We start from the raw sequence: 20,924 nt of genomic DNA, 5'->3' as shown, positions 1-20,924 counted from the left end.
TGATGGTATTTAACACATTTTCTTCATTGAGTGTCAATAGCTTCAAATATACCTATAGGCAGTGTGAAAAGGGAGGGTTGCTCTTTTGGTTTTCTGGATGTGATTAAGTGATCTGTTACGACTTTCAGTCCTTAAATGTATTCTCTGCAGTTCAGCTTCCAATATAATTGCTTATGACTGTGATCAAGTTGACAGTATTAGAAAGTTATTCATTATAACTTTGCACTTATGGTTTAATTAATATATCATGCTGGCTTAACATGCTGGATTTTTTTACTTGGTTTCTGTCTTTTCATTTTTTAAGCCCTAAATTGCCTATTTTTTACTTTGAAGGAGGCTATCTGCATTAGTGTGGGAAGTCAGATATATAGAACATAATGCCAGAACATTTAATGAACCTGAGAGTGTAATTGCAAGATCAGCTAAGAAGATAACTGACCAGCTTTTGAAATTTATCAAGTAAGTGACCTCATATTATAGATGTTGTGGAAAAGTGACTTTGCATATTGTGCTCTTAAAACTATCCAGTTCTTAATTTGTGCTCTCTGAATTATACCCTTTTAATGTGTTACATTAAATGACATTTCTTTACATTTCTTCTTTTGTGATTGTAATTTAGGTAAAGGAATGAGAAATTGAATAGTTAAATTTTTTCTATTTTTTAAATTTTGAAATAATTTTATACTACAGAGAGTTGCCCTATGTATACATATACCCTTCACCTGTTTTCCCCTTAGGTTAACATTTTACACAACTGTGGTGTCCTTATGAAGTGTTAAGAAATTATCCTTGGTACAGTACTATTGACTAAACTGTAGAATTTATCTGGATTTCATCAGTTTTTATATCAATGTCTTTTTCTGTTTCAGGATCCAATCCAGAATTCCCACTGCATTCACTGTTTTGTTTTCTTAGTCTCTTTTAATCTGTTCTCTAGTCTTTCCTTTCTTTTATCACTTCATCATTTTTTATGAGTGCTGGACACTTATTTTGTAGCGTGTAATTAATTTGGCTCGTCTGATATTTTCTCATGATTAGATTGAGTTTTAATCTGTTTTGGATTGTATCCTGTGAATATTCCACACTTTTCTTGCATTTGGAAATCGATTTGGACTAGTAGGATGAAAACTGACCTGCAAATTGAGATCCAGGTTCTAACCTAATCTGTTCTAGTGAACTTTCTGGGTGACTTTGCACACGTTACTCAGCCTCTTTCCTTTAAAATGAATGATTTTGCTATATGATCTTGTATGCCTTTCCCACAGTTGTAAAAATTCTTTGAAAGAATTATATACTGGAGAAGATAATTTATAAACTCTGACATCATTTTCAGTATCTGGCTACAAACTGGGGAATAACTGATTCCAGCTGTTTCACTCTCCTGGGCTGAATCTGTCCGCTGTCTGGAGGACTCAAACTTATTGCCTCTCCTCCCAGATTTTCTTCTTTCTACTTCAGGAAGGTCACATACCCATTTTCATCTCCGTTGTGTCTAGATACCCCTATTTTACGATTCTTTCTTCTGCTGTGTTTACAGTGAGGTTAAGACAGAATTTATTTTAGTTTCTACTTCCTTTTTTGCTTCTATTCTTTTTTATCTCAAATCAACCATTTTCCTGGTACTTACTGTACAAATATTACCAGTGGTGATAACTTAGAAAAACTCATCCGTGTATTCATCCAATTGAGGCTATACATATAGTATTTCTGGATTACCAGCTTGATTTCTGTACACATTTAAATTGAAAAAAAAAAATTCACTTTCATTGTTCTAGTATGGTCAGTTGTTTCCACAGAGGATAGAGTAAAAACCTGATATTCTACTGCTTGAAATTAGGTGTGCATAGTTGGGGAACTGTTTGCATAGTTGGGGAACTGTTTGTATCTTAACCTGTGGTTTGAATGTTTGGGGACTACATTTGCATACTGTTAAATTAAAAAATTGTCTTTTAGGAGTCAAGACTGTACAAATATCTCAGAACTTTCTAACACTTCTGAAAATGATGAGCAAAATGCCGGGGATTTGGTATGAAGTTTGTCAATTTTATAATGATTTTTATTAATTGCAAATGATAACTTAGAATGAAGAGTGAAGTAGAAAACGTTGGTTACCTAAATCAATTCTTGCTATATTCCAATGACTATGAAAATAGGGCACTTGATAAAACTACATTTTAAAATTATCTAGATCATCAATGAGGTAATAGCCAATAATTGATATTAAATAAACAAGTTATGTCTAAGTGAATTAACTTAGGTGTGGAATATGTTCTCTTTCCAAATTTGAGATAGAGAAAGGTGTATTATAAGAAGTACCTTGGATATGTTTTTGGTAAAATCAGCATCTGAGGGAATTCCCTGGCAGTCCAGTGGTTAGGACTCGGTGCTTTCACTGCCGTGGCCTGGGTTCAATCCCTGATTGGAGAACTGAAATCCTACAAGCCATGTGGCACAGCCAAAAAAAAAAAAAAACCAGTATCTGAGAGTTGGATTTAATTGTAATTAAAAATTAATGAACTTTACCATGCTGTAAGTACCCTAAAATCCTTCACTCAAGATGGTGTCGAAGTGTAAGTGAAGGCAGATATCACTGATGTTGTGTAATTTCACTTCATAGAAAATCAGATTGTTGTATGGAGTTGCAGGAGGGATATTTTTTAAAAACAGTGTGGTGTCAGTTTCTACACAAACTATTATTGTAGTTCACTGATTTTCATTGGAATAAAAATGGGGATGCTAATATGTGATTTAGGGAATAAGAAAATGTGTAGCGTACAAAATGTAGGAATCTGTGGGAGACTCTTTCTGAGTTTTATGGAGGAGGTAAAAACACAAATTTAAAGCTCCTTGGGCAAGTCTTCTGTGGACATGCACAAGGCAACTTTTTATAGCTATATTTTGGATTTAGTGCATGTTTACGTTAGGGAATGTAAAGGGTTATTAAGAATAAGAATAAGGGTTGGTTTCTTGGAGGGTGAGTGCCACAAAGACCATCTGATAGTCTGTATTTTGAGATTTTGTTAACAAGTTATAACCCTCGTAAACCTAATGTCTTTGATATGCTAAGATTATTGCATATCTAATGAAAATATTAACACTTAAAGTGCTCTGATTTTTATTCCTAGGATGATAGTGATCTTCCTAAAACATCTTCTGGAAGAAGGAGAGTAAGTTAATCTGTGTGATTAACCTTAGTTGTTTATTTACTCTGTGTTTTAAAATCAACGTAAGATTTTAGGTGTTGTCTTTGAAAAGTTACATTGATACTGATATTGAATATTTTATAAGAGAAATGGGAGAAACCACTGTAAGGTGGATGGCTAGGTAAGGTTTAGCAGAAGGGTTGGGATTTGGACTGTGTCCTCAGAATGAGATAGAGTAAGAAGAGGACACTCGAAAAGTAAGGGTTATTATGATTCAAGCCAAAAAAGTAGGAAAGTGTGGCATGTCAGTGGGCTGCTGAGAGCACTGGCCTGACTGGCGTAGGGGTTGAATTTTGGAGTGAGCGAAGTGCTTGTGTCTGGCTGTTATGTTGGGAGCAGATGATGGTGATGTTGTAAACCAAAGATTTCTTTTAAATTTACAGTAGAGAGTCAACTCCATAGCCAAAACAGATAGATTTTGATTAAAGTTAGATAGATTTGTATTAAAGTTAGGAGTTCATTGCAAGAATCTCAGAGAAAAGGTGGGAAACTTAGTCAAGAATAGTGCTGGCTGGGAATTCCCTTGCGGTCCGGTGGTTAGGACTCCGCACTTTCACTGCCGAGGGCTCGGGTTCAGTCCCTGGTCAGGGAACTAAGATCCCACAAGCACACAGTGGCGTGGCCATTAAAAAAGAAAAAAAAAAAAAAAATAGTGTTGGCTTGCAGTAGAGAGGAAGGAAAGAAGATGAGACCTTTTAATGGGAAAATTAACTAGGATTTCGTGACTGAACCTTTTTTAAAAATGAGGATTTGTTGGGAGGATAGGGAGAACAAAGTGGGAAATAAGCTTTGGATATTGGGTAGTTAAAATTGTGGTGTCATCGGCAGTTCTTGAAGCTCTAATGTAATATGTTAATTAAAAGTAAAGTTTATTAATTGGAAAATGCTTAATAGTGTTATCTTGTATTTCATTCAAATGCTGCTTAAATTTAAGCTTTTTATCACATCAATTTTCATAATATGCTGCCTCAAATAACAATGAAAAGTTAAGACTTGAATTATTACCATTTTCATATAATTTCATTTCTAAACAGACTTCTAAGTATTTAGTATCTGTTTAGTATTTGTCATGATTGCTGTAGCAAATTATAAATCTAGTGCCTTAAGCAATAAAAATATCTTGTAGTTCTGTAGATTTGAAGTTTGACATGGGTCTCACTGGACTAAAGTCAAGGTGTCAGCATAGCTGTGTTCCTTTCTGGGAACTCTAGGGTAGAATTCATTTCCTTCCATTTTCCAGCTTCTGGAGCCTCATGGCCCCCTTCTTGCATCTTCAAGTCAGCAGCATAGCATCTTCCAGTCTGCCTCTGACTCTTCCGCCTCCCTTGTATGAGGACCTTTGTGATTACATTGGGCCCACCCTGATAATCCAGGACTATCTCCCCATCTCAAAGTCTATCTACTCTTTTAGTCAAACCTGCAGAGTCCCTTTTGCCATAGTCACAGGTTCTTGGGACTAAGATGTACACATCTTTGGGAGCATTATTCTGCCTACTACATTATCCAGTGTGATACTTCATATCCTGTGAAAACATTTTTAAACTTAGGAGATAAGTGGTGGAATGAAAATGTTTTTAGAGTAACAGATGTGACATTGGGTTTTTTAAAAAAGTGGAATTTTTCCCCAAGTAGATAGAAAATCATGTAATGACATATTATGACATAATACAGAAGACAATAGCTCAGTTGCATTCTTACCATTCTACTATACCATACCATAGTGTGACTTTTCCAAGATTGAAAAAACTTTTAATATTATGAATGTATTTTTAGGTTCATGATTGGAAAACAAGGAGCATCAAAGCAACCAATTATGTTGAAAGCAACTGGAAGAAACAGTGTAAGGAACTAGTGAACTTAATATTTCAATGTGAAGATTCTGAACCATTTAGACAACCTGTTGATTTGGTTGAATATCCAGTAAGTTGTCATTATTTGAATGTTTGAGGCTTTTCTTGTTGGTGTAGAGGAGATTGGGGTAGAGGTATTCAAATTAAAAAGTAAGGTGTCTAGAATTCCCTGGTGGCCTAGTGGTTAGGATTCTGGGTTTTTCATTGCCGTGACCCGGGTTCAATCCCTGGTCAGGGAACTGAGATCCTGCAAGCCACGTGGCGTGGCCAAAAAAAAAAAAAGAAAAAAAACCCCCTAGCAACCAAAAAGTAAGATGACTAGGCTTCCTGTTAACTTTGTCTCTGACCACTAATTCAGCTGTGGAAGAGTGTTTTACACAGTTTTCTTGAATTAATAGACACCCTTGTAACTTGGGTTAAGACTTAGTTAACCAGTGTTACATAATATAATTGGAGGATTAGTAGGCCCAGCCCCAGGAAAACTATGAATTGGTTAAAAGTGTCCGTCTTTACTTTCTAATAGGGAAATGGAAAATGACCTTAAAAAAAAAAAAAAGATTAGAAAGCACAAATTTACTGTAGGAAGCTTAGAAATTATAGAAGGGTATAAAGAAGGAAATAAAAACAATTCCATATCTTGCTACCAAGGATATCATTTTGCTATATTTCTTGTCCATGTATTTGGATGTCTTTTTAAAAATTATTGATGATTCTTAAGATCCTTGTAACCTTTTTTCTTCTGTCATTTTGAATATTTTAGAGATTTGATGCACTTACATTTCTAAAAACAGGAATCGAATCTTTGAACTAATTATTGTTTTTAAAACCTAGGATTACCGAGATATTATAGATACTCCAATGGATTTTGGAACAGTAAGGGAAACTTTAGAAGCGGGAAATTATGACAGCCCTTTGGAATTTTGCAAAGACATCCGGTTGATATTTAGCAATGCAAAAGCATATACACCAAATAAAAGATCAAAGGTAATTTTAAAAGTGGTTTATATATAAAAAAAGAGTATGTGTGATCTGTGTAGATGGTAATTTTCTAGTGTTTGGTAGAGGTGGGAGCATAAAAGATCAGTGAGTAGAGTAAGACCACTGTTGAGCATAGAGTGCCACTGCCCAGGCATCTGCTTAGGAAACATTTCCCTGTGACACTGTTCCGCTTCCCTAAAGTTTCATAAGCAAAAGAGGATTGGTGCGAGTGAGGACACCAGTGAAAAATGAACAAATTTGTATTTGATGTATAGAGTGAGAAAAATCTGTTTTCTTACATATGGGAATCTTGAAAAGTGGATTGGGAACTTAGTGATAGAGGCTGGAAGAATATTAAAAGTAAGAAAAGGAAAATCTGAAGTGGGCGTGGACTACTGATGGCATACTAACATTTTGGATCTGAAGAAGAAACACATGGGCCATCTGATTAGTTAAGAACCCAAGTAGAGTGGACATTCCTAAATTTTTGTTCAAATGTTCTATGTTGGATAACTTTTCAAAACTTGTTGAAACATAATAAATACACAAAAGGGTACACATACTCTCAGTGAATAATCATAAACGTTTGTAGCCAGTGTGCTGGGTAATTAAAAAAAAAAAAAAACAGCAATAATTTGAGAGTAAGACTTTAAAATAAAGCCCTTGCTTGATGTTACAGCACTTTCTCTATCATCAGTGACTATCACTGCTAATTAACCATTTTGTCTTAATTTCACTTCCCCCTCATTACTTATTATCAGACTCTGCCTGCATTATTAATTCTTCTCTTAATCTGAGAAGCTTTTCATTGCATTCAGTATCCAAATTGCTTATTGGATCAGTTTAACATACAAGTCTAACATTTTTCCAAGCTTGTGTTATTGTCAGTAGTCACCATTTGTGAGACTTTCTTTGCAGACAGAAAATAAATTTCATTCATGTCTTTTTCCCTTTTGTTTAAAATATATGTTTGAGGATACATCATACAACTCATGCATTTAAAGTGCACAGTTTAGTGGGTTTTGGTGTATTACCAAATTTTCAAAATTGTGGTTACATATATATATATATAAAACATAAAATTTATCATTTTAACCATTTTTAAGTATATAGTTCAGTGGCATTAATTACATTCACAGTGTTGCTCAGCCATCACTGCTGTCTATTTCCAGAACTCTTCCATCATCCCAAACAGCAACTCTGTCACCAGTAAGCAAGTAACTCCACGTTCTCCCCTTCCCTCAGCCCTTGGTAACTCTAATTTACTTTGTATCTCTCTGAATTTGCCTATTCTAGATATTTCATACAAATTGAATCACACAATATTTGTCTTTTGTGTCTGGCATCTTTCACTTAGCATAGTATCTTAAAGGTTCATCCATGTGGCCTGTATTGGAACTTCATTCCTTTTTTTTGGCTGAATAATATTTCATTGTATGGGTATATGACATTTTGTTCATTCATCTTTTGATGGACAAGTGTTGATGGAGTTGTGAACACTTTTTGGTTATTGTGATTAATGGGAATACAAGTATTTGTAAGAGTTCTTGTCCTCAGTTTTCTTGGGTATATATCTAAGAGTGGAATTTCTGGTTCATAGAGTAATTCTATGTTCAGCTTTTTCAGGAACCACCAAACTGTATTCCATAATGGCTGCACCATTTTGTATTCCCACTGGCAATGTACGAGGATTCTAGTTTCTCCACATACTTGCGAAAATTTGTTATTTTCTGTGTTTTAAAAAAAAATTGTAGCCATCGTAGTGAATGTGAAGTGTTATCTCCTTGTAGTTTTGATTTGTATTTATGTTATGACTTATGAAAAAATTATATCTAGAATTTGTTTTAATCAGATATAGTAAGACATGCAGACATGAATTGTCATGAAGGAAGAAGTTTATACTCACAGATCCCTAGAAACAGAAGTGTGTGATACAAGGTTGATGAGTAGGCAGAGGGGAGGGGAGGGGAGGGGAGGGGAGGGGAGGGAAGAGTATGGCAGAGCCTAGATTGGGGTTTTCACAGGATGGCAAGGCAGGGCAGGGTAAACAGTCTAGGATTGGCTAGTTTGTAGTAATTGGAGCTTTGATCTGTAGGGGTGGTCTCTAGATGTCTGATTCCTGGCCCTGGGGTGATTTGGGTAGGGGGAGTATTGGCTTGGTGTATGAGAGTTTGATAAAGAAGACTGTTAGGTATTTGATCTCTGGATTGATTGTTTTCTGTATCAGAGGTACACCTGCAAAAAAAAGCCACTTGCTATCTCTGGGAACTAGCCCTGGGATGGGGTAGTCTCTCCAGGATAAAGGCTCCAAATGCCAGAGCATCAAGGATACAGAAAATAAGAAAATATAGTCAGTACACTAATGATGTTGAGTATCTTTTCATGTGCTTATTGACCACTTGTATATTTTCTTTGGAAAAATATCTATTCAAGTGCTTTGCCCAATTTTTAATTGGATTTTTGTCCTTTTGTTGTTGAGTTGTAAGAATTTTTAAATATATTCTGGATATTAAGTCCTAATCAGATGAATGTTTTCCAGTTATTTTCTCTGTAGGTTGTCTTTTCACTATTGATAATGTCCTTTGATGCACAAAACTTTTTAATTTTGATGAAGTCCAATTAATCTGTTTTTTTTTCTTTGGTTTCTTGTGCTTTTGGTTTCATGTTTAAGAACCCATTGCTACTGAGGGTCACACAGCCTGTAAGATGCCCAACACTATTATGGAGCAACTTGAAAAATATGTGTCAGAAGCTTAAGTGCCATTTGACCCATTAATTCTAATTTTAATAATTATTTTTTATAGACAGTCAATATTGACTGTGGAAAAGACTACTTGCACAAAACATGTATATTAAGGAGTAATTTATAGAGGCAAATGTTTGGAAATAGTGTTCAAAATAGTTTAAAAAAATCCATTGCCAAATTCAGTGTCATGAAGATTCACCTCATGTGTTCTTCTAAGAGTTTTATGGTTTAGTTCTTATTTAAGCTATTGATCCATTTTGAGTTAATATTTGTATATGGTGTAAGGTAGAGGTCAAGTTTATTCTTTTGCATGTAGAAATCCAGTTGTCCCAGCACCATCTGTTGAAGTGACTATTCTTTCCCTATTAAATGGCCTGGCACCCTTTTTGAAAATCAGTTGGCCATAGATATATGGGTTTATTTCTGAACTCAGTTCTGTTCCATTGGTTTATACATATGAGTGTCTGTCTCTGTGTCAGTACTATGTTTACTGTAGCTTTAGTAGTAAGTTTGGCAATAAAGGAAATTTGAGTCCTCTTACTTTGTTCTCTTTCAGGATTGTTTCGGCAATTCAGGGGGTGCAATTCATTATGAATTTGAGGATTGACTTTTTCTATGTCTGTTTTGATAGGGATTGAATTGAAGGTGTAGATTCCTTTGGGCAGTACTGACATCCTGACTACTGTTTTTCTATCCCTTAATGCCAGATGTCTTTCCATTTATTTAGGTCTAATTTCTTCCAGCAACGTTCTGTAATTTTCAGTGGAGAGTCTTGCCGCTCCTTGGTTGAATTTATTCCCACATATTTTATTGTTTTAGATGCTATTTGAGATGCAGTTGCTTTCTTAATTTCCTTTTTTGCTTGTTCATTGTTGGTGTATAGAAACAGCACATTCTTGAGTGTTGATCTCATACTCTGTAATTTTGTTGGATTAATTTATTAGCACTAATAGCTTTCTTGTAGAATCTTTGATTGCTTCTATATATAGGATCATTTCATCTGCAAATAGAGATAGTTTTACTTCTACCTTTCCAATTTGAATTATTTTTATTTCTTGTTTAATTGCTCTGGTAGAATTTAAAGTACAGTGTTGGATAACAGTGGTGAAACCAGGCATCCTTGTATCATTCCTGATCTAAGGGGGAAAGATTTTCAGTCGTTTACCACTGTGTATAATGATAACTGTGGGTTTTTCACACATGCCCTTTTTCATGTTGAGGAACTAATAATTTTAGCACTCATTTTTGTTAAACAATTTTATTTTTAATTCAAATGTATTATTGAATTTTTCAGATGAAAGTGGTGGTACTCAAGATTATCAGAGCTTTCAAACTTAATATGATTGAGGAAAAAAAATCACTCTTGTTAAAATTGGTGACTTATGCTAGAGTTCAGGTTCGAGGGAAAAGAATAAATTTAATATGTATACAAAATACTGGAAATAACTGTTAAAGATCACTTCAAAGATAAAGAGGGATTACAGATTTCACATATACTTATTATATGTATATGTATATAGGTTTCCTCCTGTATTTGAAAGTACCCCATTTCTAGGTGAAGAACCAGCTACCTTAGGACACATCTTGATAACAGATGCTCGGAATAGATCAAGATAAGGCACAGATGCTCACAGATACAGTTCAAAACTGTGGCGACCTGCCTAAACAAAATGAGTCACAAAGAGATGTACACCAAGACACATCATAATTAAAATGGTAAAAGCTAAGCATAAAGAGAGAATTCTAAAGACAGCAAGAGAAAAACAAAGAGTCATAATGTAATGGATACCCCTTAAAGCTATCAGCTGATTTCTCTGCCAGAACTTTGCCTACCAGAAAGCTGTCGAATGACACATTCAAAGTGCCGAAAGGGAAAATCTGTTGTCATTATACTTTTGTCAAAGCCCATAGAATATTCAACACCGAGAATGAACCCTAATGGTTTTGATGGACTTCGGGTGATAACGTGTCAATGCAAGCTCAGCAACCATAATAAATGTATCTCTCTGGTTGGGACGTTGCTAAAAAAACAAAAACAAACAACAAACAAAAAACTGTGGCGACCTGATGCTGGGATGCTGAGTGTAGTTGCTGGGGAAGGAGCTTGGCGGTGCTACTCTTGCTGTTTGGGGTATGCACTACTTCTGTAACAGCTTGCTGCAAACAAATGCTGAACTCTGTTTTCACCTTTTTTCATAAAAGTGAAAATCTTCTTTGGATTTTTTTTTTCAGTTAGCGAAAACAAGTACTAATAAAGTAGGTCTTTTGTAAAAGTGAAGTGGCAGAAAGTAGCGTTTTTGAAAGTGGGGATACCTGTATATGTATGTGTGTGTGTATATATATATATGAATATGGGAAATTCATACATTTTACATACTTTTTAAAGGTTCCCCAGTGTTAGTCTCTTCACCCTCCTCTACCATGCACCAGAATGATTGATATTTAGCTTTTGAATATTAGATTTTTACTTTTCAGGAATGATTGTGGCTGAGTAAAGGTACTTCCTGTGAATACACAGCTGTGCCAGAAAGTTATTTATAGTGGCACTTAACGTCACATTGCTGTTCTTTTGAAGATTTGATGTTATTTAATTATAGAAGTTATTAGAGCACAATCTTTCTTATATAAAGTTATAGGGCATAATGTCTTCTTTTGGATATAAGCAATCATTTTTTTCCCAATAATAATCTAAGTGGCATCAGAGGCAGTCAGATTTCAAGTAGAGACTAGTGTAGAAGTGATTTTGTTCCCTTGCCAAGGAGACACTACTTTTCTGCTGCCTAAATAGCAACCTTAAAACCAACCAACTTCCTATCTAACTTTAGGAGAAGGAGGCATTTTGGGGATTTGTACACGTAGATGTGGAAAAAACCAGTTGAGAACCATTGACATACAGACATAAACCCTAGATACAACCCTAGGATTGATTGATTTAAAATTACTTTCTTTTCATCGGAGAAGTGTATATTTGATACTTCCACTGTCCTTGCAGGGAAGGGATGGGAAATAAAGTAAGGAACAGTCATTTATCTATAACAGTGATATAATAGATTACAAGTAGCCTCAATGACTATAATTTTACTTATAAAAATATTTTAAAAGATATTTTATAGTACTAGTTTTGCTTTCATGTCCTTGCAGATTTACAGTATGACGTTGAGATTGTCTGCCTTATTTGAAGAAAAAATGAAGAAAATCTCTTCTGATTTTAAGATTGGTCAAAAATTCAGTGAAAAACTTCGAAGAAGCCAGAGGTTCAAGAGACGGCAAAATTGTAACCGTGTCAATCAGGCTAACAAAAGTATCAGGTAAATTGGTTATTGCAGTCTTTGTGTGCAGTTTTTAAAAATTTCAGGTTGTGATACTTTGATTTTATTAAGCTAAAAATTCTTAATCATTTTAGAGTACAGTATATTCAGAAAAGAATAGTCATTGTTTTTTATGGATTGAAAGCATTCTCTGCTGTATATAGAGCTGTTGCATTAATTTTTAATTGTATACATTTGTAAGCATTTAATGAAAAGCATCAACTAAATCTTACTAAGGATTATTCAAAATATTACTTGTCTTTTGCATAAGAATTTTTTTTTAAATGCAGAGGGTAAAGTGATTACTGTGTATGGCTATTGAGCATTTGATCGTGTACGGGAAAATGCCAGTTAGATGTAATGCACTCTATTTTCACTGGGGATTAGTTGTAGAGAAGAAATGTAAAATGCAGGATTTATTCTCTTTATAGTAAATTAATATTAATTTATATTTTGCCATTTATGACTATGTAGCTTACATTAATATCAAATTTATAGATATTTTAAAGTGTTGAAATGTGGAAATTGAGTTTTTCAGTGTTTAGTTTGTTTTCACGTACTTTTTTTTTTAAAAATAAATTTATTTTATTTATTTATTTTTGGCTGTGTGGGGTCTTTGTTGCTGCACGCGGGCTTTCTCTAGTGTGGCGAGCGGGAGCTGCTCTTCGTTGTGGTGCGTGGGCTTCTCACTGTGGTGGCTTCTCTTGTTGCGGAGCACGGGCTCTAGGCGCATGGGCTTCAGTAGTTGCAGCACGCAGGCTCAGTAGTTGTGGTTCGCGGGCTCTAGAGCACAGGCTCAGTAGTTGTGGCGCATGGGCTTAGTTGCTCCGTGGCATGTGGGATCTTCCCGGACCAGGGATCAAACCCATGTCCCCTGCATTGGCAGGCGGATTCTCAACCACTGCACCACCAGGGAAACCCGTCATGTACATTTTGAATGTGCACTATACCCTTGATGGATTTCCTCATGGTTGTTCTTGGGATTACACCATGCATCTCAATTGAAAACAATCTACTTCAGGTTAATACTATTTAATTCCCATAGATATAAGAATTTTGTTCTAGTTTAGCTCCCTTCCCCTTCTTATTTGTGCTGTTACTGTCATACAGTTTATATCTTTATATGTTGTTTTATGAAGTTGTCTTTTAAATCAGATAAGAATAAACAAATTATTTATACTGTTATTTATATTTACTTATGTAATTATCTTTCCCCGTGGTCTTTATTTCTTTTTATAGATTTGAGTTACCCTCTGGTGTCATTTCTTTTCAACCTGAAGTCCTTTAATATTTCTTGTAAGGCAGACATGCGAGCAGTGAATTCCCTTAATCTTTGTTTATCTGGGAATGTCTTTAATTTCACTTTTATTATGTAAGACTAGTTTTATTATTTAAGACTAGTTTAGTTGGCAGTGTTTTTCTTTTAGCACTTTGAATATGTCATCTTACTGCCTGCTGACCCCCAGTGTTTCTGATGAGAAGTCAGCTATTAATCTTACTGAGGTTCCCTTCCTTGTGCATATGGAGTTTTCTCTTGGTGCTTTCAAGATTTTCTTTTTGTCTTCATCTTGCAAATGACTGTAGGTGTGGATTTCTTTCTGTTTATCCTTATTGAAATTTGTCCAGCTTTGTGGATGTATAATGTTTTTCATCAGATTTGGGTGGTTTTCAGCCATTATTTCTTCAGATACTTTGTTTTGCTCCTTTCGTCTCCTTTGGGGCTCCCATATGTTGGTATGTTTAATGGTCTCCCAAAGGTCTCTGAGGCCTTCTGCTTTTTTTTCTTCATAAAGGATAGGATAAAAAGGGAAAGTTTTCACTCTTGAGCTACTATCACCTTGTCTACTGTTAAAAATCAAGTTTATGATAAGTATATAAGCATATAATTATTTCTTTTTGTATTACCCTCCAGCTGATATTAATGGAAGTTAAAATTTTGACATAACAAGTTTGAGTTTTCTTTTTAAAATTTTTTTATTTTTTATTTTTTAATAAAAGGAGGAAACCAAGATGTTACGTTTTACAGTCATTTGTCCCCCTCCCATTTGTAGCTGACAGATTGGATTTAACACATGGAAACTGAAAGACTACTTGTCTTTAAACATGGTCTATTTACATTTGGAAACTTGAATTTTCTTGATTATGATAAACAATAACTGCTTAAAAGAATTGTGTTTTTTAAAAATTGAAGTATAGTTGATTAATTGTGGTTATCTTTAAGCTCAGATGTCTTAGATACTCCTAAAAGCTCCTTTTATCTTTTTGTTTTACAGGAAAGCAAAACCAAATCCTTTTGTTTTAAAGGATTATCTTTAAAAAACATGAATATTACTCAGATCTGTAATTTAAACCCAAAGATTGTCTTATCTTAAACTTCCACTGTTTTTCACCATAATCCATGGCTCAGGGGCCAATTTTGGTGAATTGGCACTTAGATGTAAACAGATTGGTCTCAGAAAAAAACTAGCTTGTTCTCTTTTTTGCCTCGCTGTTCTTTCTCTTCAGGTTTTGTCAATTTCTCCTAATTTTATACTGTCTTTAGGAATATATAAATAGGAGCCTAGAGGGAATGTTGTCATATTGAGACTCATATTTGTAATATGGGCAGTTCCTTGGTGGCCAAGTGGTTAGGATTCCAGGCTTTCACTGGCATGGCCTGGGTTCAATCCCTGGTCAGGGAACTGAGAATCCCGCAAGCCGTGGTGCAGCCAAAAATCAATCAATCAATCAATCAAAATCAAATCACATCACAAGCTCTACAGCAGATATAACTTTAAAAAAATTTGTAATATGAATGAATGCCTGTATTACATAAATGTTGGCTCCCCTTAGCATTTAATCCAAAGAATCTAAGGTATTCAGCATGATTTTCTGTAATTCTGTTACTTGGATCATTTGTTCATTACTCAAATTTGGAATAAAATGATGTCAAATTTAAAGAGAATAGTAATCCATGCTAGAATAAGATGTTAATAATGAATATTTTAATGTCTTGATCATAAAGTTATTCTCAGGTTAAGTAATAATACACTTTATTTAGGCATCCTCTGTTTTGTTAAATATTGTTTTATTTTTCCTATCTTTGACCAGAAATATCAAGCAGAAGCGCTTAAAATCTCAGGCCAAAGTAATTCCTGAGTTGGTAGGTTCTCCTGTCCAGTCTACCTCAAGTAGGGCAGCTTATTCTGCAAGCCGCAAGACAAGTGCTAGTGTCTCTTCAGGTGTTACTTCGGGTGATTCTTCAGATTCAGCAGCATCATCAGAAAGAATGAGAAGAAATACACCTGTCACTCTAACAAATGGTTCTACATTATCTGGTGAGAAATGGAATGTTATATATTCACCTGTTGAGCACTCACGTTTGTAACATTGGTAGTTACTATGGGTTTAGAGGAAAGAATAAAGAAGTAAGACATGGCCTTGACGTTCAAGGAACTTAAATTTAACAGAAGAGACGTAAGTAACACATGGAATAATTAGATTATATTTGATAAATACTGTTCTTTGCAAGTGGTGCAGCCACATTTTAAGCAAATTTGAATCCTTCAGGTTTAAAATAATGTGATATAAGTACCACTTTTTGTGCAAAATTTGACATTTAAAAATTTAAATTAAAAAAAGGACTTGGTAATCATGTAAGTTTAAAGCTGATGACCTAGTAAATTCTAAACTGTTTATTTTATTACTATTTGGTGGTATAACTATAGCTGACACTGACCCTTTGTTAGCATTGTGCGAACGAGGCCATGGCGTGTACATACTTGCATATTGCTCTGAGTGGTTTTGGTGACTTGTGATGATGGTATAATGATTCCTGTTGTGATTTAAAATAGTAGGATCAAACAGGTAAAATGCAGCCACATTTTAGAGACTGGCAAGCCTTGCAGAAAAGTTTGGATTACTTAATAGGGTCCCTTGTTGTGAAGGAATCACATGACGAATTGTGTTTCAGGAAGATTAATCAGTTTGGCAGTGATATGTGCGGAAGGAGAAGAATCTGGAAACATAGTCAACATGATGGGAAGTGGGATACAGTAGGAGCAGGCAGAGTGGGCAAACTGCAGAGCAATTTCAAAGGAAGAAACACGATTTGGTGACTGATACCCCTCTAACAGCCACTCTGTTCTTTGACGTGGAGTTGGGTTGTAATATGGAGCAAAATTTTGTCTTTCAACAATACGTTCCCACTCATTTTGGTGAAATATTTATTTTGTGATAGGCATGCAAGAACTGAGCCTGGATGAAGGAACAGGAAATTTGGTTTCCTATCTTGTGCTTATACTTGTGCACATACTCATTAAGTATTATGGTGGGGGGAAATGACCTGTACTATTTAAATTATTCATCTCACACCTTTTCTACCTTTTTTTGTGTGTGTGTGTGTTGAAATGCTCTTTCTTGACTTGGAAGCCTGTATGGTACAACTATGCTGTTAGGAAGGGCTACTAGAAAGAGACCTGAAAGCCTACTGAAATACTGGACTTGAAACGATTGTCTTTTCTATAGGAAATACCTGTCTCATAACAGAAGGAAGAAGATAGTGGAGCTAATTAAATTTTTAATGAAAGCTTGTTTATAAAATATATAAACTGTATTTTCTGAATCCAAACCAGTATTAACATGTTACTTTCAGAAATAAGAGAACAAATTTGATTTCAAATGCTGATTATGTACCTTTTAATACCAAAATGTTATCAGCTATTCTTTGGAACAGTTTTTAAAAATATACTCTCCTCTTCTATTTTAAGAATCTGCTTTTAGTCTGTTGTTACAAAATAACTGCTTGTGTGTAAAGATAGGAGAATATATGTAATGAACTGTTGATGCTTCATTTTTCTTAGAAAGTGAAATGGAAGATTCCTTAGGTACCTCTTCATCATCTTCAGCTTCAAATAGTTCAGAGGAAAGCAAAGAGAGTTCAAGAGCTCGTGAATCCTCCTTACGTAGTGGGTTGGCCAGGAGCAGGGTGACCAGAACCAGAGCCGCTAAAAGAAAAACTGGTGAGAAGAGGCTCAGTGGTACTTTGGAGAAATGTATATCAAGAGAATTCAAAAGCTAAATATTGGATGGTTTATTTATTTATTTACTTAAAAAAAATTTTTTTTTTTTTTTTTTACTGTAAATTTTTATTTATTCTTTGGCTGCATTGGGTCTTCGTTGCTGCACGCGGGCTTTCTCTAGTTGCGGTGAGCGGGGGCTACTCTTTGTTGCGGTGCGCGGGCATCTCATTGCAGTGGCTTCTCTTGTTGCAGGGAGCACGGGCTCTAGAGCGTGCAGGCTTCAGTAGATGTGGCGCTTGGGCTCAGCAGTTGCGGCACACGGGCTCTAGAGCGCAGGCTTGGTAGTTGTGGCGCACGGGCTTAGTTGCTCCGCGGCATGTGGGATCTTCCCGGACCAGGGCTTGAACCCGTGTTGCCTGCATTGGCAGGTGGATTCTTAACCACTGCACCACCAGGCAAGTCCTGGATGGTTTATTGACTTAACGCATCTGCACATGATTACATGTCCTTTAGGCTTTTTTTTTTCTTGAGGTATAATTGACATATAACATTATATTAATTTCAGGTGTACAATGTAATGATTTGACATTTGTGTACTTTACAGAATGATTACCACAATATGTTTAGTTACTGTGCGTCACCATACATAGTCACAAAAAATTTTTTTTTCTTGTGATGAGGACTTTTAAGATTTAGTCTTAGCAACTTTCAAATATGCAATACAGCATTATTAACTATACTTGCCATGCTGTACATTATATCTTCATAACTTATTTATTTTATAACTGGAAGTTTGTACCTTTTGACTCCATTCACCCATTTCACTCACTCCCTATGCACCCTCCCCTCGGGCAACCACCAGTCTGTTCTCTGTATCTACGAGCTTGTTCTTTGTTTTGTTTTTGTAGATTCCACATATAAGTGAGATCATAGGGTATTTGTCTTTCTCTGTCTGACTTACTTCACTTAGCATAATGCCCTCAAGGTCCATCTGTGTTGTCGCAAATGGCAAGAGTCCATTCTTCTTTATGGCTGAATAGTATTCGTGTGTGTGTGTGTATCTTCTTTATCCATTCATCCATCAGTGAACACTTAGGTTGTTTCCATATCTTGGCTATTGTGAATAATGCTGCAGTGAGCATGGTGGTGCACATATGTTTTCACATTCATGTTTTTGTTTTCTTTGGATAAATAGCCAGAAGTGGAATTGTTGGGTCATATAATATTTCTATTTGTAATTTTTTGAGGAACCTCTATACTGTTTTCTATAGTGGCTATACCAATTTACTTTCCCACCAACAGTGCACAGGGGCTCCCTCTCCTTCAGATCCTCACCAACACTTGTTATTTCTTGTCTTTCTGATGATAGCTATTCTAATAGGTGTGAAATGATATCTCACTGTGGTTTTGATTTGCATTTCCCTAATGATCAGTGATGTTGAGCATCTTTTCATGTGCTTGTTGGACATCTGTATGTCTCCTATGGAAAAATGCCTCTTCAGATTCTCTGCCCATTTTTAAATTGGATTGTTTGTTTTTTTGTATTGAGTTGTATGAGTTCTGGGTATTAACCCCTGATTAGGTATATGATTTGCAAGTATCTTCTCCCATTCAGTAGGTTGCCATTTCACTTTGTTGATGATTTCCGTTGCTTTTTAGTTTGATGTAGTCTTGCTTTATTTTTGCTTTCGTTGCTTTTGCTTTTGGAGTCGGATCTAAAAAATCATTGCCAAGAATGATGTCAAGGATTCTTCTACCCGTGTTTTCTTCTAGTATTATGATTTCAGGTCTTACATTCTTTAATCCACTTTGAGTTAATTTTTGTGTACGGTATAAGATAGTAGTCTAGTTTCATTCTTTTGCATGTGGCTGTCTAGTTTCCCAACACCATTTATTGAAAAGACTGTCCCTTCCCATTTTTATATTCTTGGCTCCTTTGTCGTAAATTAACTGACCATATATGCATGGGTTTATTTCTGGACTCTCTGTTCTGTTCTGTCCTTTAAACTTTTTAAATTTAGAAAGGTAAACTTGTTTCGGCATTAAAAAAATAAGGAACATCAGTACTAAAATGAAGTCATTTAAAAATGTTGAAATAAGGAAGACCTTTCTAATTTTACTGTTACTTTATTTTTAGGTCCAGTTTCTTTAGAAAATGGATGTGGCAGAAGAGCCACTAGAAAGAGAGTCTATTTAAGTGACTCTGATAACAATTCTTTGGAGACTGGTGAAAGTCTAAAAGCCAGAGCTGGAAGTAACCGAAAAGTGCTACGAAAGTGTGCTGCTGTGGCTGCCAATAAGATAAAGTTAATGAGTGACGTAGAGGAGAATTCTAGCTCTGAAAGTGTCTGTTCTGGCCGTAAGCTGCCTCACCGCAATGCTTCTGCTGTAGCTAGAAAAAAGTTATTACATAATTCTGAGGATGACCAGAGCTTAAAGTCAGAACTTGAAGAAGAGGAGCTAAAAGATCAAAATCAACCATCACCATTGTCCAGTTCTCATGCTGCCCAGAATACTGAAAATGGAGATTCAGAGTCAGAAAGTGATTTGCGGGTAGCCCGGAAAAATTGGCATGCTAATGGTTACAAGTCCCAAACTGCAGCAACTTCTAAAACAAAATTTCTTAAGATAGAGTCTTCTGAGGAAGACTCTAAAAGTCATGATTCAGATAATGGACGTAACAGAACTGCTGGCCCATCAACATCTTCGCAGAAACCTAAGGCAGAAAGCATCTCAGAGGAAGAGGAGGAAGCAAATTCGGAACCAAGAAAATATGGTGGTAGGAGATACAACACAGGTCGCAAGAATGCTGCTTTCCTTAAAAAAGCAAAAATCTTCAGTGATTCAGAGGACTCTGAATCTGAAGCAGAAGATGGAGAAGACGGTAGATGTCATAAAATGGAAATAAACCCGAGTTCAGGGAATGTGAAGTGTGAACCTATTGCTGGGTCCCAGTGCTTTTCAGATCATGTATCTGAAACTGATCTGGATTCAGATGATGACAAGAAAACAAAAGAAAAACCAAACAATTTTATGAAAGGTAATTCAAAACATTTAACCTTGGTTCACTGATTTTTCTCACTGTCCTTTTTTTATAGCATACATTGTCTTTTCCCCCCATGAAACTTTTCTTTGCCACCTGTTTTCTCTCCACCCCCTGCATCCTCCATTAGTCTTTTCTCTGTGTACTGTTGGTTGAGTACATTTAGTTTTGCTCGTGTAACAGGCCACCTTGGCCATAGCTGTTTTTAATAGAGATTTCACTTCTTATAATGGAATTGGGGATATTGTATTGGCTATGGGCTTAAGAAAGGCAGAGGCCAGCACATTTATAAGCTGTTGGTGATAATAGTTTGAGAAGAGGAAAGAAAAGGGTGGTTGAAAGGAATGTGATAAGTAATAATAGCAGCTAAGAACAGTTACCAAGTTACCAAGCTATTTCTTACCAGGAAGTTTTTCTAAATGCTTTACATTTATTTATGAACCAGTTTAGTCTTCATATCTTTTATGAAGTAAGTACTATTATTATTATTATGTCCATTTTACTGATAATAACTCTCGAGCATGGAGAATTTAGATAACTTGCTGAATTAAGATTGTCCTGGTAAATGGAGATTGAAAAATATTAAAGAGCAAGAGGCATCTAAAGCTAAGACTAACTGTAGTGTGTGATGGAACCTGTGAAGTTAAGAAGTTTCAGGGAGGCTGAGAGCGATGAGTTTGCATACTTCAGTGCAGTGATGAAGAGGGTGTAGTTTGTATTCATGTAAATAACATACTCTAGTGTCAAGTGTTTTGTGTATATAGATAGAAAGGCATGGGATGTTATTGATGGAGTG

The 20,924-nt window shown here is 35.5% G+C and overlaps 1 protein-coding gene across 3 annotated transcripts in view; it reads left to right on the top strand.

Annotated features, from left to right (window-relative positions):
- Positions 1-20,924, top strand: part of BRWD1 (bromodomain and WD repeat domain containing 1) — a 120,417-nt gene that overhangs the window by 92,890 nt on the left and 6,603 nt on the right. For all 3 annotated transcript variants that reach the window (XM_082458726.1, XM_082458728.1, XM_082458727.1), the window contains 9 exons: positions 334-459; positions 1,954-2,026; positions 3,126-3,167; positions 4,977-5,123; positions 5,885-6,037; positions 11,919-12,085; positions 15,176-15,402; positions 16,927-17,085; positions 19,223-20,125. In XM_082458726.1, coding sequence (XP_082314852.1) covers positions 334-459; positions 1,954-2,026; positions 3,126-3,167; positions 4,977-5,123; positions 5,885-6,037; positions 11,919-12,085; positions 15,176-15,402; positions 16,927-17,085; positions 19,223-20,125 — 1,997 coding nt within the window. The remainder of the gene's footprint in view (positions 1-333; positions 460-1,953; positions 2,027-3,125; positions 3,168-4,976; positions 5,124-5,884; positions 6,038-11,918; positions 12,086-15,175; positions 15,403-16,926; positions 17,086-19,222; positions 20,126-20,924) is intronic.

This window comes from Balaenoptera physalus (assembly GCF_965194825.1).
Source record: "Balaenoptera physalus genome assembly, chromosome: 4".
NCBI classification, from domain to species: Eukaryota; Metazoa; Chordata; class Mammalia; order Artiodactyla; family Balaenopteridae; genus Balaenoptera; species Balaenoptera physalus.
This window is presented reverse-complemented; position numbering and strand designations above follow the sequence as displayed.